Source organism: Nomascus leucogenys, chromosome 1a (assembly GCF_006542625.1).
Source record: "Nomascus leucogenys isolate Asia chromosome 1a, Asia_NLE_v1, whole genome shotgun sequence".
Taxonomy (NCBI): Eukaryota; Metazoa; Chordata; class Mammalia; order Primates; family Hylobatidae; genus Nomascus; species Nomascus leucogenys.
In genome coordinates, this window is record NC_044381.1 from 94,810,434 (window position 1) to 94,834,905 (window position 24,472).

The 24,472-nt window shown below is 37.6% G+C and overlaps 1 protein-coding gene across 18 annotated transcripts in view; it reads right to left on the reverse strand.

The window, feature by feature from the left end:
- Window positions 1-24,472, reverse strand: part of RALGAPA1 (Ral GTPase activating protein catalytic alpha subunit 1) — a 219,588-nt gene that overhangs the window by 171,162 nt on the left and 23,954 nt on the right. For all 18 annotated transcript variants that reach the window (XM_030813587.1, XM_030813603.1, XM_030813555.1 and 15 more), the window contains 5 exons: window positions 24,111-24,248; window positions 14,067-14,215; window positions 10,730-10,859; window positions 8,715-8,952; window positions 7,377-7,538 (listed from right to left, as the gene is read on the reverse strand). In XM_030813587.1, coding sequence (XP_030669447.1) covers window positions 7,377-7,538; window positions 8,715-8,952; window positions 10,730-10,859; window positions 14,067-14,215; window positions 24,111-24,248 — 817 coding nt within the window. The remainder of the gene's footprint in view (window positions 1-7,376; window positions 7,539-8,714; window positions 8,953-10,729; window positions 10,860-14,066; window positions 14,216-24,110; window positions 24,249-24,472) is intronic.

The window sequence follows — 24,472 nt, forward strand, 5'->3', positions numbered from 1 at the left end:
TCAGACTTTAATTCTGGGGTAATTTTTTTTCCTAAAATATTCTTTTAGAAGTTATTTCATGAAGGTCAATCCATAGCAAATTATTTTAAGCTTTTGTCTTTGTTTTACCCTCCATTTTGAAAGTTTGGTCAGTACACAATTCTATAATGATAGTTATTTTTCCTTAGCACTTTGAAGATATTATCATGCTGTTCAGTCTTCCATTGTCAGTGCTGAGAACACTGTTTTCAGCATAACTGTTTTTCTCTGGCAGATTATGTATTTTTTCTCTTTGCAGCCTTTATGCTCTTTTCTTTGTCTTTCCATTCTGCTATATCACTGCAGTGTGTTTAAGTACGGGTTTCTACTTACTTATTTGGTATATTATGTGCTTCTGTTTCTATAGACTCATAGCTTTAATAAATTCTCTGTCATTCTTGAAATACTGCCTCTCTTCCATTCTCTCCTTCTGGTATTCCACCTAGACACATCAGACCCTCTCATCCCGTTCTACAGATTTCTTACCCTCTCCTTCACATTTCCCATCTCAATGTCCTGGGTAATTTCCTCAAATTTCTAATCCAAGTCACTGATTCTCTCTTTATTTATATTTTATGTGTTGCTTAATATTGTTTTTTTTTTTCTTTCAGGAATTATATTTTTATTTCTCAAAGTTCTGCTTGATTCTTTTTAATCATTTTAATGAGCTTATCATTTTCCTCTTTAAACATTTCAAACATGGTTATTTTATAGTCTGGTTATTTTATTCCAGCATTAGGGATTAAAATCTTAAGGAATCTAAATTCTCTCTCTCTTTCTTGCTAACTCATTTACATAATTTGTTTCCATGTTTACTGAATAATCTTTGTGAACTCATATTTGGTTGATTCTAACCTGTGGAATTTCTGGAGGCCTAATTGAGAGTGAATTACTCCAGATAATTTGTGTTTGCTTGTACAACTGTCAGGAAGCATTACTGACCTGAAATTAACTTGTATCTTTGTCAAGATAACCAATTCAACATGGAAGTCTTCAATTCAGTCATCCAACCTTGAAGCTTGCTCAAGTCTTAGTCTGGATCCCAGAAGTGATTATCAGCAATTTGCTTCAAGATCATCCTACTTTTCCAGTGTGCTTACTGCTCATCACTCCATTTTCCGCTCATAGTTTTGTTTATTTTGGTCAAGGAAGTGAGTAAGAAGAGTCTTAGAGGTTTCTCTATTTGCAAACCAGTGGTACGACGAAATGCTAGCAAGAATATCTAATAGCTCCAGAATATCAAGTTCACTATGTTGCTGGCAATACAAGTCATGTAATGACTTTTTAAAAAGTCCCTTTCTTCCCAATTTTTTAAGAAAATTTTCAAATGTAGAAAAAATTAAAAGATGGTGAGGCATGGTGGCTCGTGCCTATAATCCCAGCACTTTGGGAGGCCAAGGAGGGCGGATCACTTGGGGTCAGGAGTTCAAGACCAGCCTGGCCAACATGGTGAAACCCCATCTCACTAAAAATACAAAAATTAGCCGGGCATGGTGGCGTGCGCCTATAGTCCCAGCTACTCTACTTGGGAGGCTGAGGCAGGAGAATCACCTGAACCCGGGAGGCAGAGGTTGCAGTGAGCTGAGATCGCGCCACTGCACTCCAGCCTGGGTGACAGAGTGAGATCCCGTCTCAAAAAACAAAAACAAAAACAAAAACAAACAAACAAAAAAGGCTATTGCAATGTAAACAGGTATACCTCCACCTAGATTCAACTGCTTAGCATTTTGCCATATTTGCTTTATTTTTTTGTGTGTACATTTTTGCTGAAGTATTTGAAAGTAAGTTGCAGATACCATGAGTCCTTCATCCCTAAATATTTCAGGATTCATCTACAGGTAAGATCATCCTCCTATAGGGCCAGGCGCGGTGGCTCATGCTTGTAATCCCAGCACTTTGGGAGGCCGAGGCGGGCGGATCACGAGGTCAGGAGATCGAGACCACGGTGAAACCCCGTCTCTACTAAAAATACAAAAAAATTAGCCGGACGTGGTGGCAGGCGCCTGTAGTCCCAGCTACTCGGAGAGGCTGAGGCAAGAGAATGGCGTGAACCTGGGAGGCAGAGCTTGCAGTGAGCCGAGATTGCGCCACTGCACTCCAGCCTGGGTGACAGAGCGAGAGTCCGTCTCAAAAAAAAAAAAAAAAGATCCTCCTCCTATATACCATTATCACACCTAAGAAAATGATATACCATTATATACCTATATACCATTATCACACCTAAGAAAATTAACAAAAATTCCATAATATCATCTGATATTCAATCAATATTCAAAGTTACCAAGATATCCCCAAAGTAATTTTTATAGTGTTTTTCAAACCAGGATTCCATGAGAGTTCATATATTGCATTTGGTTATTGTCTCTTGAGCCTAAAACAGACCACCCTCAACTTTTTAAAAATGATACTGTGTTTTTGAAGAGGCTAGACCAGTTGTCTCATAATATGTACTACCTTCTAATTTTGTTTAATTATTTTCTCTTGGAGTCATTTAATTTGTTCTTCTATCTCCTATATATACTATAAACTAGAAGTTAAGTATATAGGCTTGATTCCAGGTCCCTCCATTGTAAAGGTATACTTACCCTTTGCAAATATAAATAATCTGTAAGATAATCCTTGGCAACAAGTGAATATGCTCTTCCCAAGCAATCCTTTACATATTAATGTTTTTGATATCTACTAATGATCCTTGCTTAAATCTATTAAGGCTACAAAGGTTCCTTTCTTTAGAGGGCAAATTAATTTCATATCCTACAGACTTAACCTATAGATATACTTGCATATATGCACAAAATATAGAAGAATACGTAAGTATATTCTATACCTTTTTTTTTTGAGACGGAGTTTCACTCTTGTTGTCCAAGCTGGAGTGCAATGGTGCGATCTCGGCCCACTGCAACCTCTGCCTCCCGGGTTCAAGCGATTCTCCTGCCTCAGCCTCCTGAGTAAGTGGGATAACAGGCGCACACTACCACGCTGGCTAATTTTTTGTATTTTTAGTAGAAATGGGATTTCACCATATTAGCCAGGATGGTATCTAACACCTGACCTCAGGTGATCCACCCACCTCGGCCTCCCAAAGTTCTGGGATTACAGGTGTGAGCCACTGCGTCCAGCCTATTCTACATCATTTTTAATAGCACAAAATTATAAAAGGTATACTCATCTTTAGGACATAGGTTAAATTATAGTACTTCCATGTAATTATGATACAGGACGTTCCAAGTTTTTTTTTTTTTTTTTTTTTTTGAGACAGTCTTGCTCTGCCTAGTGCAGTGCTACAATCTTGACTCACTGCAACCTCCGCCTACTGGTTCAAGCAAATCTTGTGCCTCAGCCTCCTGAGTAGCTGGAACTAGGGACTACAGGCGTGTACTACAACAGTCAGCTAATTTTTGTATTTTTAGTAGAGACAGGGTTTTACCATGTTGTCCAGGCTGGTCTCAAACCCCTGGCCTCAAGTGATCCTCCTGCCTCGGCCTCCCAAAATGCTGGGATTACAGGTGTGAGCCACTGTGGCCGGCCAACATTTTTCTGATATATAATAATCTTTAAGATATATCATTATAGCTTGACTTCATCTCCTAACACTCTCTTCTTTCCTTACTCCTCCTCAAACACTCAAAAGCCCTAGAGCACACTCCTAGCTCTGGGACTTTTACTTTTCCTTCTGCCTGGAATGCACTTTCTCCATTCAAGTCTTTGTTCTTATAGGATAGAATAAGCTTTCCCTGACCTCCCTACTTAAAACAGTCCTATGTCCTTAGCTCTAACACTTTCTATTCCTTTATCCTGATTGACTTTTCTTCATACCTTTACTAACTCCTGACATGTTTATTGGTTTATTTGCTTATTATGTTTCTTCCCCAACACTAGAATTGTCAGCTCCAGTGGAATTTACTTGCTTTGTTCACAACTATATCCTTAATGCATAGAACAGCAATTCCATAGTGAGTACTTAAAGGAATTTTTTTCATTCACATGTGTAAAGCCATGATTCACAAGATTTTATATGTTATGCTATAAGCCTGTATAGACATAAAGCATCTTTAGGATTCTCCAGAAACTGGTAATAATGGTTGCCTCTAGTGAGGTGAAATGGGAAGGTGGGGAATAGTGATGAGGGAGACTTACTACAATGTATACACTTAATCAGAGTCTAAATTTTTAACCACGTACGTTCACGAAAAACATAAAGGCTGGGCGCAGAGGCTCACACCTGTAATCCCAGTACTTTGGGAGGCCGAGGTGGGCGGATCACCTAAAGTCAGAACTTCGAGACCAGCCTGGCCAACATGGTGAAACTCCGTCTCCACTAAAAAGACAAAAATTAGCCAGGCGTGGTGGCATGTGCCTGTAGTCCCAGCTACTTGGGAGGCTGGGGCAGGAGAACTGCTTGAACCCAGAAGTGGAGGTTGCAGTGAGCTGAGATCATGCCAGCCTGGGCAACACAGCGAGACTCCATCTCAAAAAATAAATAAATAAATAACTATAAAAAAATCGATGTTTTTTTTTTTTTTTTTTAAGAAACAGGGTCTCACTTTGTCATCCAGGCTGGAGTGCAGTGGTGTGATCTCAGCTCACTGCTGCCTCAACCTCCTGGGCTCAAGAGATCTTCCCACCTCAGTCCACCAAGTAGCTGGCACTACGGGCATGCGCTACCACACCCAGCTAATTTTTTTGTATTTTTTTGGTAGAGACGGAGTTTCACCATGTTGCCCAGGCTGGAAAAATTAATGTTAAACCCAGCACTTTGGGAGGCCAAGGTGGGTGGATCACTTGAGGTCAGGAGCTCAAGACCAGCCTGGCCAACATGGTGAAATCCCAGCTCTATTAAAAATACAAAATTAGCTGGGTGTGGTGGCATGTGCCTGTAATCCCAGCTACTGGAGGCTGAGTCAGGAGAATCACTTGAACCCGGGAGGCAGAGGTTGCAGTGAGCTGAGATTGCATCTCTGCACTCTAGCTTGGGTGACTGTCTCAGAAAGAAAAAAAAGTAATGTTAAAAATTTTAAAAAATATGCCCAAAGAACATCCTAATTTAATCTGCTGCCCCTTTTTATAACTTCATGCAGGTACCTTTCTTAACAAATTTTTAAGGCTTTAACTTTGATAGGCTTGTTCAGTTCAGACAAAACTATTTTGACGTTAGTACAACTAGAAAGTAATCACCACGAGCTATGAAGTCAGCATGAATATTTTATCCATTACATGCTATGTAAAAGACTACAAAGATACATGCCAACATGTTAACAATGATTACTTCTCATTAGACAGCTAATGGGTCTTTATGCTTCTCTAAATGTAACTTTCCACACTAAGCATAAATTACTTCTATAATCAGAAAAAAATGTACTTTTAAAAAAAGATTAGATTTAAATAAAATAAAAATTTACACTTAAAAGAACAATTTCTTTTTTTTTTTTTTTTGAGACGGAGTCTCCCTCTGTTGCTCCCTCTGTCGCTCCAGGCTTGATCTCTGCCCACTGCAACCTCTGCCTCCCGGGTTCAAGCGATTCTCCTGCCTCAGCCTCCTGAGCAGCTGGGATTACAGGCACATGCCACCAGGCCCGGCTACTTTTTTTTGTATTTTTAGTACACACAGGGTTTCAGCATGTTGGTCAGGCTGGTCTCGAACTCCTGACCTTGTGATCCACCCACCTCGGCCTCCCAAAGTGCTGGGATTACAGGCGTAAGCCACTGCACCTGGCCAACAATTTCTTCTTAATACACAAATATTTTCTGTAATTGTGACATTAATATAAAGTGAAGGAAGGCATTTCAAATATAATCATTTTCCTTAGGATTCCAAAAAGTAATTTTTTAGTAAAATTCCCATTATATTCATTTTAATACTACAATAACTTTTTTCCTTATATCTTGTCTTATTCTTCTAGCTTGGAATATACAATTAATGTAATTCTATGCTTATTTTAAAAGCATAAGACAATTCTGAATATGTCATCCTTTTAAAGGATCTTACATTAACCATGTATTTTAATTCTTTTAAAATCTTTAAGCTCTTATTTTCTTTCTAGTTGTTTCTTCCTTTCAAACCATAATTCTTAACACTTTAGAACCTAATTTTTTTATACAAGATGTATTCTTACAATAACGGCTTTAAATTTCTTTAAAATTAATAGTGTTTTTCACTGATTACCATTAAATACAGATACACTCCCAAGGAAAATTCTCTTTTCATAGAAGCATTGATTGTAAACCTTGGAATAACTGCGGGCAATTTTGTTTCAGGAATGAGCAGTATTATCATTCCCACTACATAGAAGAAGTACTTAAAATGCCTAGAAAAGGCTGGGTGCCATGGCTCACACCTGTGATCTCAGCACTTTGGGAGGCCAAAGTGGGAGGACTGCTTAAGGCCAGGAACTGAAGACCAGCCTGGGCAACACAGCAAGACCCTGTCTCTATGAAAAATAAAGTTAGCCTGGCATGGTGGCATGCGCCTGTAGTCCTAGCTACTCAAGAAGCTCAGGGGAGGCTGAGGTAGGATCACTTTGAGCCCAGGAGTCCAGGGCTGCACTGAGCTATGATCCAACAAAGACAACAGAGCAAGATCTCTCTTTCAAAAAAAGCCTAGAAACGTTTGGTAGACTGTCCAAGGTTACCTACCTATTTAGTGATCAAAGAGAGTAAGAAAAGAGATTAGGAAAAAGCCCTCCTTGTTTCTCATTGCAGTACTCTTTCTACTATAATTCAGCCAACTTTATAAACCTCTGAGAAAAAGAAATGAGATGGTAGCTAATTCCACAGTACGCTGGGCGATTTTATGCCCAGAAATTGTTTCCAACATTGTTCCTTTGTTGCTATTTCCCAGGTTATAGAACTTTCTTCCATTTTTGTTAAAAGCAGCAAGAAACTCAGTAACAGACTCCATGTTGACCTCAGCTGTCTTCCAGCAGAGCAAATGAGATTCTTGTTGGAAGTTTGTGAAACTAATCTACTATATAATTGTAGCACAGGAAATTAGCTACCCTAATTTTCCATATTTGTGAGTAAATTCCTTTAATGAAACTACATCAGTTAATGCTTGAGTTCTGTAAAGTGAATCACAGTTCTACTTCTTCAGTTCTGTAAAATAACATTTTAAAATTATGGCTCTCTACAGTAAAATAAACCACATAAAAATAATGTCCAATAAATCTTAATAGCATAAAGGGATAACATAGCATATCACTAGACTCTGAGTACTTCTGGAAAAAAGGCTTTGCTATAGTAGTTTTTCATTTCACGACAGTAATCAACTGGTAAGAAAAACGATATATTGATACAAATTGTTACCAAAGACTATAAATGTGGTGCCCTGTACCATTCTCATGATTTTCAAGAGTACATACCGACAGTTTTTTGCCGTACTATACTCCTTGCCTTTTCGGTTCCTGGAGAACCAGTGGTTGTTGCACTCCTCTGTCTCATTGGGGCTTGGCCAGGCTGATCACGACTCCATCCTCTAGAAAATGACTTGTCAACTGAAACTTTCTGAAATTCATGTCCAACTCCTAGAAATGTAGATTTTCAATCTCAATATACTGTTACTTGATCAATAATATCTTCAAGTTATGTGCGCTACCTTGCCTCAGAGTCTTAGGTTTGCTCACATAAATTATAAAGTAATAAGACAAAAATGCTGTGTACTGTAAGGCTTTCATGAGCTTCACTTTATGTATAAATCATATTCCAAAACTGATGCAGAATTTTAAAATTACACCATTAGCAATAAGCTATTAGAAATTCTCTGCCACCCACTTGCTTTGGAATAAAAATGAAACATTTAGACAAGAAAAAAAAGACAGGAAATGAGCTAAACAAACCCATCCTGTGGTGATGATTACTAAATCTCTAATCTGCCAATAATAGCCACTTGGGAAACATAGTCCAGGAAAAAGTAGTTTGAGCACATAATACCCTGGACAAAAGTATGAAATGTGACTTAGATGTAAACTCTAGCTAGCAACTAATGTTTAACAATGCAAAATACTGGCTGGGAGTAGTAGCTCACACCTGTAATCCCAGCACTTTGGGAGGTGGAGGTGGGCAGATTGTTTGAGCCCAGGAGTTCGAGACTAGCCTGGGCAACATGGTGAAACCATGTCTCTATAAGAAATACAAACAAAAAAATTTAGCTGAGCATGGTGGCCTGTAGTCCCAGCTACTTGGGAAGCTGAGGGCAGGGATCCCTTGAGCCTGGGAGGTCGAGGCTGCAGTGAGCCATGACCGTGCTACTATACTCTAGCCTAGGAAACAGAGTGAGGCCCTGTCTCAGAAAAAAAAAAAAAGCAAAATCCTAACAAACTGAGGATTTTAAAAACATATATTAATGATATAATCATTACGCTACTGCCCCACTCCCTTTTAACATTAGACAGATACATATTTCATGTCTAGGGGATGTTTGCTTTTAGTTAAAACTAAGTAAGTGCTTTAAAAACAATTTTTAAAATAATTATTGTATACATTTTAAACAGAGTAACATTAAACCACCTTCTCAGTTCTAAGAAAAAATTGCTTATGATAAAAGGGAACGGTATTTTATACATTTTCATTTTGTTTAATTCTTAAAAATAAAATATTTAAGATTCTACTTATTTCACCCTCACCCCTCTCCCTGGAACGGTTTTCCCTGACTCAGTTGTTTAAACAAATTTATATAGAGCATCTCTATGAACAATTCTTACCTTTCCCTTTGTGCTTTTTTTGTTTCTGTTCACTCAGCTTATCCAATGGTAAATCACTGAGATCCAAACTATATAAATTCCTAGCTAAAACTTTAGTTAACGTCTCCATAGTCAGTGACCACTCAGTGGCCAACTCTTCCCAATAGGTCAACGATGACAATACTGACAGTAAGTCATCCCAAAGTTCTCGGGAGATGTACACATTTAGGTTTGCTTTGATCCAGGCAACTATAAGGGTCTATAAAGACAAATATCAGAAATAACAATAAAATGTGTTTAGTGTGTGACTTCAAAATCAGATATTCAATTCTTAAAAAAATTACTTAAAAACAAGCAACATTTAAAATCGCATGCTTTTTTAAATAGATAATACTTGTAAAAGCAATTCATGCAATCATTAGAATCTACTATAAATTTCATTTCAGCAACTGCCAACTCCCAACACCCAGCAATCTAAACTAAAAAGAAATCTCCCTAAATTTATAACTGTCTCTTATGCTGCATTACATTAATGTTAAATAAATGCTATTTAAAAAATAGTCTCCATACTTTTAAGCGTTGAAAATGTTGAGTTACTGAACTAAAAAGCCAAAACCTACATTCCCAAATTAAGGATGGAAACCACTAACTACAACTCGAAAATGTTTTTTAATAATATAAAGAAACAACATACTACAGACATATTTAACTTAATGAAATGTAGTTTTGAAAATGTATACGTAAACTAAAGGTTGAAATTAAATTTTTTTAAACACAACAAATTAAAAGCATTCTGTAATAAATCTGATCACAGGATAAAAAAATTCATAAAAGGACACAAATGGATTAGCCAGTAAGTACCCCCTGAGATTTTGTGGATTTCTACTAAAGATATGTCCTCTGATTGAAGAAACAAGTCATAAAATAAAGATTCTCAAAAGCTTAATTCTACAACATTTAGAAAGGAATTCACATAAATTTATACCTGAAATGTAAAGATGAAAATTAACAGAGTTTAGGTACAGAACTGTAGTAACTACTGACCTCCCAATCTATCTTTAATTTAATACAAAAAAAAAAGACTACTTTAATGCTCAGACTACAAAAAAAGTTGTTTCACATAGCAAGATAAAATTTTATCTTCCTGTAGCTCCCACCATCGGGTTAGCTCTAACAATGGAGAAACCTGAATGAAAAAACAAAAAATGGCTAATGAAGTTAAGAGGAGTTTAGATGATATGTGTAGCTGGTTTTAAAAGACTGTTCAACACCAGCATATAATTTTAGGCAAATGGCTAATATATGAAAAAAAACTCCAACCAATTTAAATGGCTACACTCATGGCCAAGAATTAGATCTAAGACAGCTTTTGCCTTTGACATTAAGAATCATGTATTTGTATTTCATGTATTATCTTAAAAAAAATTTTGTTTTCTATTTTTCAAAGAATCCATAATACATTTAAAGTCAGTACTCTATCCTCAGATTTAAAAAACACAATATAGAATTCCTGTGTAATCAAACTACCACCAGTCGAGAAGGGAGGATAATAAAGTCTTATTTAAAAAAAGCATGATAAGAATCAATCTTAATTATTTATTACTTTTTCATTATTACAGAATAACATAAAAAGACAGTTTTTCCTAGCAGTCCCAGAGATATGGAAACTCATAAAGCAGTCAGGTCATTATCCCTAAAACACTGCCAGGTTTTTGCAACCATATATTATGTATACTACACAACAGATAAAATAAATATCATTAGCCTGTTTGTTCACAGATCTGATATTACCTCCACTCTTATACTAGGTTGTATGTATGGCAAATAGCCTATTTAGATGAGCAACTTTTAAGTTAGCTCTACAAAAGATCCCTTAATAAATAAGAAATAATCTCTAATTTAAAACATTTTTTTCCTGGTAACAAGTTCAGGGTTCAATGAATTTTAAAAAACAAACAAACAACAACAACAAAACAAAACAAAACAAAAAAACCCGTATCTATCCAGCTATTCATCTATTTATTTATTTTTATTGCCTGGAAAAGTGGTCCTGCAAGTCGACCTGCCAAAGTCATATTTTTTTTCCCTTGGAACTGTAGAAAAGCTTGTGACGGCATCTTCAGTACAGATTCCGTGACTCTGAGCAACACAAGCAGCATCTGTTCCCTTAAAATAAAAAGACTGATTAATGTTTCCTTCTTGCATATGTTTGCATTTGGTTAATAGTTAACTTTCAAATATATACTTCTTATAAAAACTCAAATATCAAACATCTTTGAAAGACAATTTCAAATATTTAGAGTTCCTTAAATATTAAAAATAAAAATTCCATTTTATGTATCTACATCAATCATTTAAAATCATTTATCGGCCACAATATCCTCTCATCAAATAAAAACCTATTCAAAAGCTGAGGAACTGGAAGTGATAATGTGGAGAATGCTCCCGTCTCCGCAACCACAAATCAAGTAGCAACCTTAAGGAGCTATCTGAAGAACACTCATCTACCCAATATAGTTCTACCCAGATGGAATCCAATCAAATCCATCTTTATAATACGGAGAATAACTATACCAAATCAATCAAATCCATCTTTATAATATGGTGAATAACTACATATTGAGAATCATACCAATCTCAATTTCAGAAATTACATGACATCTTAATTAATAGATCACAAAGAAGCCTGGGCAACACAGCAAGACTTGTCTCTCAAAAAAAAAAAAATCAGCTGGGTGTGGTGGCACATGCCTATAGTCTCAGCTACTCAGGAGGCTGAGGGGGGCAGATCGCTTGAGCCTAGGAGTTTGAGTCTGCAGTGAGCTTGATAATTAATCAAGGGCCATTACTCTATTGTTTCTTTCCACTCTTTGCATTATGCAGTTTTTTAATCTTTAATTTTTTTGTCTGCACTGCAAGTTAAACCAATTCTATTATTATCCTTACCTTGCCTCTTTCTCTTAGATGCTTATTATTAAAACCATAAAACTACCTTATTTACACTGATATTTCAAAACTTGATTCAACCACATATGAAAAAGAGGCTAACAAGGGACTTTCAGTTGGGTGTATCAGCCCAATTCTCTATCACAGCCTCCTCTCCTCTGGTTATTTTGCAAGTCCATTCCAGGCATAGTGATACGTGGAACAGTCACTGTGAGAAACGTGGCAGGGGCAGCAACAGATCCTAGATCTAGATGTCATGGTTCTTCTGAGAAGTCAGAGTAGAATCAAACAGAAAACTATCACTACATTAAAAACATCCTGGACGTATTAGCAAACAAATGCATGCATTTATTCACGGAATAAAAATCAAAGGTGCCACATTTGTAACCTTATGCTTCTAGCTTAGCTACATGAAATAAAAAGCTATTTGAAATCAACTACAAATGCAATAAAGCATAGATTTTCCAAATAAATCTTATTTGTTGTCAAACCATAACTCACTCATAAATCATACAATCTTTTCACTTTGTAATACAATAAAAAATGATTTTAATTAATAAAGTTTTACAAATTCTGGCCAGGTGTGGTGGCTCACACCTGTAATCCCAGTACTTTGAGAGGTTGTCAAAGCAGGTGGATCGCTTCAGCCCAGGAGCTCAAGAACAGCTCAAGAACAGCCTGGGCAACATGGCGAAACCGTCTCTCTCTGTATAAAAATTCAATGTAAAATATATGAAAAACTTCCCAAAATGCTATTACTTCAAGGGAAGTTTAAAAATTAAGAAAAAAATTCTGAAATTGTTTTCTACATAGCAAGTCAGTCACTATAATCTGGCTCATCAATGATACAAAGTATACAGAAAGAAAAAAAACGACTAACAAAAGAATTGTCCAATGTAGTTACTGGCTAATAATAACTTGGGCTCTGAAGTCAGAAAAACCATAGTTCAAATCTCTGTCCACTGCTCAACAGCTGTGTGAACAAGGACAAGTTACTTAACTTCCCAGTATTATCTGCATCATAGGGTGCTGTAAGAATTAAGTAAGAAAATATGTGTAAAGTGCTTAGAAAGCTATGTGGCACAAATAAGTGTACCAAATTTGTTAATAATAATAACTACTTCTACATGCCATTCTATTAATACTGTTAGTAAAGAATCTTTTCAAAATATAAAGCCATTTTATACATAAATTAGGCATATGCTTTGACTAAGTAGTCTTCTTTCTTAAAAAAAATTAGGAGTACTTAGTCAAAGCATATGCCTAATTTATGTTTTGCCACATGTAGAGGAAAATGAAATATATATAAGAATGTTCATTGCCCTCTCTTTGCCCCAAAACAAAGAGAAATAACTACATGTCCATCAGTACAGGACTCGTTAAGAAAATTATGGCATATATATATATATATGGTATAATACTATATAACTGTGTGTATGGTTTGATGAGCTAGATATTCACCAAAGGACAAACATCACTACTATCTCTAGAGTGAACCTTTGAGCTTTTTTCTTTTTTAAACTTTTCTTTGTTTGAATTTTATGATAAACATTTCATTTTTACAAAAACTGCAGAACCGCTTTCCCATCTCCCCAAAAGGTCTATTTTTCCAATCAATTAGACAGCTATTTATAGAGCACCAATGATGTATAATGTACTATACTAAGAAATGTAGGAAATATAAAAATAAGACAACCAGTAAATACCTTCTAGGGGTTCTCAGTTCTATGGTGGTAAACAGATATTTATACAAGTATTTTAGGGATCAAGACAGTTTTCACAAGAACTATACAGAAGTACAAATATAGAATGGAAACAAGTGAAGAAAAAAATTTAAGTAAGGATACGCAGAAACAGGAAGGTGAATCTAAGGGACAGTTATGGTGAAAACAGGAAAAACAGCAGAATTAGACACTCTAAAGGAAAGTTCAGAAGGTGCCCAGGGAAGAGCAACTTGATAAGAGCTGGGAAGCAGGATCTTATCCTGCAAGCTGGAGGTTAGACTTCAGACAGGAAAAGTAGGCAGAGCCTGACGGTATACAGCTCTGAATGCCAGACGAAGGATTCAGGCATTCACATATTCAGTCAATCATCAACTTATTCATTAACTCATTCACACACAAGTAAACTTCATTTACTCATATACATTTGTATGCATGTATTCTTTCCTTAGGGGTTGAGGAGGATGAGGCCATTATATGCCAACTTCAGGAAAGACAGTCCAAGGGGTCTTGTGGAAGTCTGAACAAAGTTTCAGATAAGGTGAAAGGAACTATTGTCACTATGATTAATTTTATATTTATTCAATAATAGGAGCCCCTATAATACTGTAAACAAACCCTCTTCACAGACACTATTTCTCTAAAAATTACTATACCTGTGTACACAATAAAAACACATAGACATAAAGGATAAAAATTTTTTTACCAAGTCTTTTTGTCCATTGATACTTGTACAACCATGTACCGATAAATGTTAAGAATGCGTTTACACATATCTGTGTGCTCATCCAGAAGATTTTTTATTTCATTTGCAGGTTCAAGAAGAAATATATTTGATGAGTTTATAATAAACACCTAAGACAAAAGAAATCATTAGCTATTCACAAAGGAATTTCAATGGCAAATTTCTTATTCAAACAGAAACAGACACTGATCACACTGTGGGTTAATTCTACAAGCTTAATAACTAAAACGTAAACTCATTAAACCGACCTATTTTTCTGTTTACCTAGACAAATATAAAGTTAATTGTAGGTAACCAAGTGCAAACAACAGTATTTCTTTTTTTTTTTTTTTTTTTTTTTTGAGACTGAGTCTTGTTTAGTCACCCAGGCTGGAATGCAGTGGTATGACTTCGGCTCACTGCAACCTCTGCCTCCTGGGTTCAACAGATTCTCTTGCCTCAGCCTCCCAAGTAGCTGGGATCACAGGCATGTGTGCCACCACGCCAGGCTAATTTTTGTATTTTTACTAGAGGTAGGGTTTCGCTATATTGGCCAGGGTGGTCTCAAACTCCTGGCCTCAAGTGATCTGCCCACCTTGGCTTCCCAAATTGCTGAGATTACAGGCGTGAGCCACTGCACCTGGCCTAAAACACAGTACTTCTAAACTGAGAAGCTTTAGTAACTCTATTGCTATAATAAATTGAAAAAAAATAAATAAATACACATAGTTTAGGATAAAAGATGACATCTAAATCAAGAAGAATTTTCTGAATGAGTTGTTCAAGACATTTTATCCTCTTTTTCTTATTTATTTTTAGGTTTGTATATCTGTTTTGGTGACAAAAGATTCCATTAGAAAAATCTATTACTACATCCCATCAAAATATCGAAATGGAAAAAACTATGATTATCACTATGTATGCAGAAAAAGCGTTTAACACTTATGACTGAAAACAATTTTTAGCAAACTAAGAAAAAAGCAAACATTCATTAAAATAAAAAAGAGCATTTATCAAAAAGTATAAAAAAAAGTATATACATAGTAACAGAACTTGAGAAATACCACAAAAAGCCAAGAATAAGACAAGGGTGCTCACTCTCATCCCATGGATCTGAGGGGCCCAGTAAGCATAAAAGGAAGAGTGGGTGGTAGAGAATAAGTATCAGCAAACTGAAAAGGAAAAGACAAATGGGCTATGTTCCTGTCTAGGAGAATAGTATTTCAGAAAAAGAGGAAAATCAAGTTCAAAGGACCTGAGGTGAGAGCCCGCCTAACATGCTTGAGGAACAGCAAGGAGCACAGAGTGAAGTAAACCAGGGGAAAAGCAGTGGAAGATGATGCTGAAAAACAGCCAGAGTATGTGGAGCAGAGATTCTCACACTACCTGTAGTGAAAGAACAGGTCTTCCCCAGCCCCAATCTTCTGCATATCAATCCGATTTTAAAACACAACGAAAAATGAACAGAGATTGGGAGAGAGATCATCATGGCTGATGGGAGGCAGAACTAAACTGCAGCTCCGACTTGGACAGACAGAGCAGCGTGTGGAGGCTCATATCGTGAATTTTACCTCCAGAACAACTGCAAGAACAAACACCAGGAATCCCAAAACGACCCACAGACCTCTGAAGGAAGCAAACTGCTCCTGCAGGACCCGGGAGACACTCCAAATGCTGTGAGTGTCCAAACGGCAGAAGTGGGAAATGGAGATCCTTCTCTCCTGAAAACACACACCCACTGGGGAAACTGAAGGTCTACTTTGTGGGAGAAATTTCCGACCTTACCTAGAGCAGAGTAAATTTAGAGAGCTGAGGGAAATACAGGGGTAGAGCAAGCAGTAGGAAATGCCCTGGGGGCTTGCTGGGTCCCCAGGCAAGCCATTCCTGCCTGGCACCACAGGGATCCTTTGGGAGGGCGGCCAGAGGTGCGTGGAAAATGCCACAGGGAGAAGGAAGTCTCCAGATGAACTTTGTAAAAATTTGAATCAGGCAAGAAGCCTCCTGGCCAGAACTCAGAGGGTGTGAATCCGGTGTGCAGACTCCACAGGCAGGGGAAGAACCAAAGCCCATTTTTTTCACAGCTGGGAGGAAGGTAGCCCAGGGCAAGTTCTCAAACCCTGCTCGCCCACTGCCTGGAAACAGACTCAGTGTTGTTAGGGCAGGCATGGTGGGAGAGAGACCGGCCCTTCAGATTGCTTGGGAGCTGGGTAAGGCCTGTGACTGCCGGCTTTCCCTGACTTCCCTGACAACCTGCATAACTCAGCAGAGGCAGCCATAATCCTCACAGGTACACACTCCATTGACCTGGGAACCTCACCCCCATCCCTCACAGCAGCTGTAGCAAGACCCACCCAAGGAGAGTCTGAGCTCAGACACACCTAGCCCTGCCCCCACCTGATGGGCCTTCCCTACTCACCCTGGTAACTGAAGACAAAGGACATATGCTCTTGGAAGACCTAGGGCCCCGTTCACTGCCAGTTCCTTTCCATACTACCACAGCTGATGCTCTCTGGAATGTGCCACCTCCCGGCAAGAGGCCAACCAGCACAAAAACAGAGAATTAAACCACCAAAGCTAAGAAACCTCACAGAGTTCATTTCACCTGCTGCCACCTCCACTAGAACAGTTGCTGGTATCCATGGCTAAGAGAACCACAGACAGTTCGCATCACATGACTGTGTGCAGACAAACTCCAGTACCAGCCTGGAGCCGGGTAGACTTGCTGGGTGGCTAGACACAGAAGAGAAACAACAATCACTGTGGTTCAGCTCACAGGAAGCCACATCCATAGGAAAAGGGGGAGAGTACTACATCAGAAGAACACTCTATGGGACAAAAGAATCTTAACAATAGCCTTCAGCCTTAGACCTTCCTTCTGACAGAGCCTACCCAAATGAGAAGGAACCAGAAAACCAACTCTGGTAATATGACAAAACAAGGCTCTTTAACACCCCCAAGAATCACATTAGCTCACGAGCAATGGATCCAAACCAGGAATAAATCCCTGATTTACCTGAAAAAGAATTCAGGAGGTTAGTTATTAAGCTAATCAGGGACGCACCAGAGAAAGGCAAAGCCCAGTACAAGGAAATCCAGAAAACCACACAAGAAGTGAAGGGAGAAATATTCAAGGAAATAAATAGCTTAAAGAAAAAGCAATCAAAAATTCAGGAAACACTGGACATACTTATAGAAATGCAAAATGCTCTGGAAAGTCTCAGCAATAAAATTGAACAAGAAGAAAGAAAGAAAGAAAGAAATTCAGAGCTTGAAGACATGGTCTTCAACACAATAAAGACAAAGAAAAAAGAATAAGAAAATATGAACAAAGCCTCCAAGAAGTCTGGGATTATGTTAAACAACCAAATCTAAGAATAAATGGTGTTCCTGAGGAAGAAGAGAAATCTAAAAGTTGGAAAACATGTTTGGGGGAATAATCAAGGAAAGCTTCCCTGGCCTTGCCAGAGACCCACATATCTAAATACAAGAAGCACAAAGAACACCTGGGAAATTCATTGCAAAAAGATCATCACCTAGGCACACTGTCATCAGGTTATCTAAAGTTAAGATGAAGGAAAGACTCTTAAAAGCTGTGAGACAAAACTACCAGGTAACCCACAAAGGAAAACCTGTCAGCAGAAACCTTATAGGCTAGAAGGGATTGGAGCCTTATCCTCAGCCTCCTCAAACAAAACAATTATCAGCCCAGAATTTTGTATCCAGCAAAACTAAGCATCATATATGAAGGAAAGATACAGTCTTTTTCAGATAAACAAATGCTGAGAGAATTTGCCAATACCAAACCACCACTAAAAGAACTGCTAAAAGGTGATTTAAATCTTGAAACCATCCTAGAAACATATCAAAACAGAACCTTTTTAAAGCATAAATCACACAGGACCTATAAAACAAAAATACCATTTAAAAAGCAAAAACAACAAACAAAAAAACCAAGGTACACAGGCAACAAACAGCACAATGAATGGAATGGTACCTCACATCTCAATACTAACATTGAATGTAAATTGTGTAAATGCTCCACTTAAAAGATGGAGAACTGTAGAATGGATAAGAACTCACCAACCAACTATCTGCTGCTTTCAGGAGACTCACCAAACACAGAAAGACTTACATAAGTAAAGGGGTGGAAAAAGGCATTTCATGCAAATGGACACCAAAAGCGAACAGGGGTAGCAATTCTTGTATCAGACAAAACAAACTTCAAAGCAACAGCAGTTAAAAGAGACAAAGAGGGACGTTAGATAATGGTAAAAGGCCTTGTCCAACAGGAAAATATCACAATCCTAAACATATATGCACCTAACACTGCAGCTCCCAAATTTATAAAACAATTATTAATAGACCTAAGAAATGAGATAGACAGCAACACAATAATAGCGGGGGACTTCAATTCTCCACTGACAGCACTAGACAGGTCATCAAGACAGAATGACAACAAAGAAACAATGGATTTAAACCATGCCTTGGAACAAATGGACTTAACAGATACATACAGAACATTTCATCCAACAACTGCAGAATACACATTCTATTCAACAGTGCATGGAACTTTCTCCAAGATAGGCCATATGATAAACCACAAAATGAGCCTCAATAAATTTTAAAAAATTGAAATTATATCAAAGCACTCTCTTAGACCACAATGGAATAAAACTGGAAATCAACTCCAAAAGGAACCTTCAAAACCATGCAAATATTTGGAAATTAAATAACCTGCTCCTGAATGAGCATTGGGTCAAAAACAAAATCAAGATGGAAATTTAAAAATTCTTCTGGCTGGGCACAGTGGCTTATGCCTGTGATCCCAGAGCTTTGGGAGGCTGAGGTGGGCGGATCACCTGAGGGTGGGAGTTCGAAACCAGCTTGATCAACATGGAGAAACCCTGTCTCTACTAAAAATACAAAATTAGCCAGGCGTGGTGGTGCATGCCTGTAATCCCAGCTACTCAGGAGGCTGAAGCAGGAGAATCACTTGAACCCGGAAGGTGGAGTTTGCAATGAGTTGAGATCGCACTACTGCATTCCAGCCTGGGCAACAAGAGTGAAACTGTGTCTCAGAAACAAACAAACAAGCAAACAAACAAAAAAATTCTCCGAACTGAATGACAATAATGACACAATCTATCAAAATCTCTGTGATACAGCAAAGGTGGTAGTAAGGGGAAAGTTCATAGCCTTAAAAAGCTACATCAAAAAGACTGAAAGAACACAAACCGACAGTCTAAGGTCATACCTCAAGGAACTAGAGAAACAAGAACAAACCAAACCCAAACCCAGCAGAAGAAAGGAAATAACCAAGATCAGAGCAGAACTAAATTAAAACAACAAACAAAATACAAAAGATAAGTGAAACAAAAAGCTAGTTCTTTGAAAAGATAAATAAAATTGATAGACCATTAGAAAGATTAACCAAGAAAAGAAGAGAGAAAATCCAAATAAACTCATTAAGAAACAAAACAGGAGATACACCAACAGCAACCAAGCAGAGAATCAAATCAAGAACTCAACCCCTTTTATTATAGCTGCAAAAAAATAAATAAATAAATAAATAAAATACTTAGGAATATACCTAACCAAGGAGGTGAAAGACCTCTACAAGGAAAACTATGAAACACTGCTGAAAGAAATCACAGATGACACAAACAAATGCAAACACATCCCATGCTCATGGATGGGTAAAATCAATATTGTAAAAATGACCATACTGCCAAAAGTGATCTACAAATTCAATGCAATCTCTATCAAAATGCCACCATAAGTCTTCATAGAATTAGAAAAAACAATTCTAAAATTCATATGGAAATGAAAAAGGACCCACATAGCCAAAGCAAGACTAAGCAAAAAGAACAAATCTGGAGGTATCACACTACCTGATTTCAAACTATACTGTAAGGCCATGGTCACCAAAACAGCATGGTACTGGTATAAAAATAGGCACAGAGACCAATGGAACAGAATAGAGAACCCAGAAATAAACCCAAATACTTACAGCCAACTGATCTTCGACAAAGCAAACAAAAACATAAAGTGGGGAAAGGACACCTTTTTCAATAAATGGTGCTGGGATGATAGCTTAGCCCCATGTAGCAGAACGAAACTGGATCCTCATCTCTAATCTTATACAAAAATCAACTCAAGATGGATTAAGGACTTAAATCTAAGACCTGAAACTATGAAAATTCTAGAAGATAACATTGGAAAAACCCCTCTAGACATTGGCTTAGGCAAGGATTTCATGACCAAGAACCCAAAAGCAGTATAAAAACAAAGATAAACAGCTGGGACTTCATTAAACTAAACAGCTTTTATACAGCAAAAGGAATAGCAGAGTGAAGAGAAAACTCACAGAGTAGGGGAAAATCATCACAATCTAGACATCTGACAAAGGACTAATACCCAGAATCTACAATGAATTCAAACAAATTGGTAAGAAAAAAAACAAACGATCCCATAAAAAAGTGGGCTAAGGACATGAACAGACAATTCTCAAAAGATATGCAAATGGCCAACAAACATGTGAAAAATGCTCAAAATCATTAATGATCAGGGAAATGCAAATCAAAACCACAATACGATACCACCTGACTCCTGCAAGAATGGCCATAATAAAAAAAAAAATCAAAAAACACTAGATGCTGGCACGGATGTGGTCATCAGGGAACACTTTTACATTGCTGGTGGGAATGTAAACTAGTACAGCCACTATGGAAAACAGTGTGGAGATTCTTTAAAGAACTAAAAGTAGAACTGCCATTTTAATCCAGCAATCCCACTACTGGGTATCTACCCAGAGGAAAACAAGTCACTATATGAAAAAGACATTTTGCACACACGTTTATAGCAGCACAACTTGCAATTGCAAATTGTGGTACCAACCCAAATACCCATAAATCAATGAGTGGATAAAGAAACTGTGGTATATATAGACAATGGAATACTACTCAGCCATAAAAAGGAATGAATTAACAGCATTTGCAGCAACCTGGATGAGACTGGAGACTATTATTCTAAGTGAAGTAACTCAGGAATAGAAAACCAAACATCGTATGTTCTCCCTGATATGTGGGAGCTAAGCTATAAGGACACAAAAGCATAAGAATGATACAGTGGACTTTGAGGACTTGTGGGAAGGGTGGTAGGGGGGCAAGGGATAAAAGACTGCAAAAAGGGTGCAGTGTATACTGCTCAGGTGTTAGGTGCACCAAAATCTCATACCACCACTAAAGAACTTACTCATGTAACCAAATACCACTGGTACCCCAATAATCCATGGAATAATAAAAAATAAAAATAAAGACTATCAACTGGGGGAAAAATGAACAGAAAAAAGGAAATGAAAAAAGATTAAGACGAAATTCAAATGCAAACTTTTTAACAGAATCAAGAGGTATTAAATTATTTCATTTCTAAAGTTTTACTCTGTTTTGCAGTTATGCTGTGGGCCAGCCCTAGTCTATGGACCACACTCTGAGCAATGATGGCCTTATAGACCATTATAAAGACTTCTGCATTGCTGCCTAGTGATAATGGAAAGCCACTGGAGGATTCTGAGCAGAAAAATGACATAATCTGACGTACATTTTACAGGATCCCTCTGGCCAGAGCAGAGTGACAGGTGGGCAGGGCAGAAGCAGGGAGACTAATTAGAAACTTACTACAATATTACAGATGAACGATTACAGAGACTTAGACACAAGAGGTAGTGTGTGTGCTGAGCAGTAGTCAGATTCCGTACACATTATGAAGGGAGAGCTGACAGGATTTGTCATCAAATTAGACAAACGTTAAGGGAAATGGAAAACAGAGTTGCCAATAAATGAAACAAGGAAGACTGCAGGAAAAGCACTCAAATTTGAGATACTTATTAGATAGCCAATTTGATATTTGAATATTTTAGTTAAGGATTCACAGAATTCAGATGAGAGATCCTAGACTACATATAAAAATCTGAAGCTGTAGCATATAGATGATATTTAAAGCCATCTATATGTATGAGACAAGAGAATAAGAGATTCAAGAACTGATTCCTGGGTACTAAAACATGAAAAGGTCAGGGCTTTACAGAAAAATCAGTGAAAGAATCTGCTTTAAGAAGTGGACAATGAAGTGAGAAGAAACAGGAGGATATGTTATTCTGGAGGCCAAGCAAAGAAGCATTTCAATGGGGAAGGAATGATCTACTCTGTATATGCTTCTGATAAATCAAGCAGGATTAGGACTGAAAAAATGTACATCTGATTTAACAATGTAGAGGTCACATGTGGTCTTGACAAGGACAGTTTGATTTAAAAAGTGAATGATTGGCCAGGCACAGTGGCTCATGCCTATAATCCCAACACTTTGGGAGGCTGAGGCAGGCAGATGACTTGAGGTCAGGAGTTTAAGACCAGCCTGGCCAACATGGCAAAAACCCATCTCTACTAAAAATACAAAAGTTATCCAGGCACATGGTGATGTGCGTCTGTAATCCCAGCTACTCAGGAGGCTGAGGCAGGAGAACTGGTTGAACCTGGGAGGCAGAGGTTGCAGTGAGCTGAGATTGTGCCACTGCACTCTAGCCTGGGTGACAGACTGAGGCTCCACCTCAAAAAAAAAAAAAAAAAAGTGAATGAATATAATGAACTACTACAAACCATTAAGAGAAAGACCAACACCCAAAATAATGGAAAAGCATATGAATTCATAGATAAGAATAGATGCTCAAATTCAGTAATGATGAAGGAAAAGCAAATTAAAATGGAAAAACAAACACTTTTTTAAAAATGAGACAATATTTCACATATAAAGGACCAGCAAAAAATTAAAATCTGACAGTACAAGTAATAGGGAGAACATAAGGAAATGAGAACTCCCAAACACTACTAGAGGGAATGTAAATTATTCTGACAAAGTGGAGAACAATTGGGCGATAATAGTAAAGTTATTAATGTACAAATCCTACAACTCAGTAATTCCACTTTTGGTACATACCCTAGGGAAATTTTCCCAGCTGCGTATAAAAATACACATATAAGAATGTTCACAGCTGGGCGTGGTGGCTCATGCCTATAATCGCAGCAATTTGGGAGGCCAAGGCTGGTGGATTACCTGAGGTCAGGAGTTTGAGACCAGCCTGGCCAACATGATGAAACCCCATCTCTACTGAAAATACAAAAAAATTAGCCAGGCGTGGTGGTGGGCACCTGTAATCCCAGGTTCTTGGGAGGCTGAGGCAGGAGAATCGCTTGAACCCAGGAGGCAGAGGTTGCAGTGAGCTGAGATCGTGCCATTGCACTCCAACCTGGGCAACAACAGTGAAACTCCGTCTAAAAAAAAAAAACAATGTTCACAGCCAGGCACGGTGGCTCACACCTATAATCCCAGCACCAGGAGGTTCAAGACCAACCTGGCCAACATGGTGAAACCTTGTCTCCACTAAAAATACCAAAATTAGCCGAGCATAGTGGCACGCGCCTGTAATCCTAGCTACTTGGGAGGCTGAGGCAGGAGAATCGTTTGAACCCAGGAGGCAGAGGTTGCAGTGGGCCAAGATTGTGCCATTGCACTCCAGCCTGGGCAACAAAAGCTAAAACTCCATCTCAAAAAAAAAAAAAAAAAAAAAATTCACTGTAGTACTATTTGGAATAGTGAAAAACTGGAAACAAAAGACCAACAACAGAAAAATGAATAAGTAAAATGTGAAATAAAGTACAATACCACAAAATAGTTAAAATGAATTATGGCTGTATAGTAACAACAAATCTCATAAACAGAATGGCTAATAAAAAAAATCAGTTGCAGATGACAGTACGCCATAATTTATATAACATTTAAAATTATCTAGAATAATATGTAATGTTTATTAATATATTAAGTGATGAAAGGAAAAAATAAAAATAATATGGCATAATGATAAATGTAGGTGGTGAATTTATTATATTGTGAAAAGTATACTGTATACTGAAATACTGAACAGAAATATTTAATGATTATTTTATTTTTAAAAATAGCCATAAAGTGATCCACCTGCAAAACTGCCTGGGTACCAGCTCGTATGTTTTGTTCTGTGGCTTCTTCAGAGGCGTTATGAAGAGCACCTTGGTAGGAGCCGTTTTTTGCCCAACTGGAATTTCGAACATGATCAGCAGTATTGGTCCCATTTTCCTGAAGCAAAATATCAAGTTTTTAATATTTCATTAATAAGAATGCTGCAACTAGTCAGTTAAGTTGAAAAGGTAAATGAAATTATCAGGTCCCACTGCTAAACAGGTTTCTTTCTCTCAAAATAGATGATGTCTTATCCAAATCCAAAAACAATGTATATTCACTGTAAAAAAGGATTCTCAATGACAAAAATATAAAGTAAAAAACAACAACAAAACCCATAA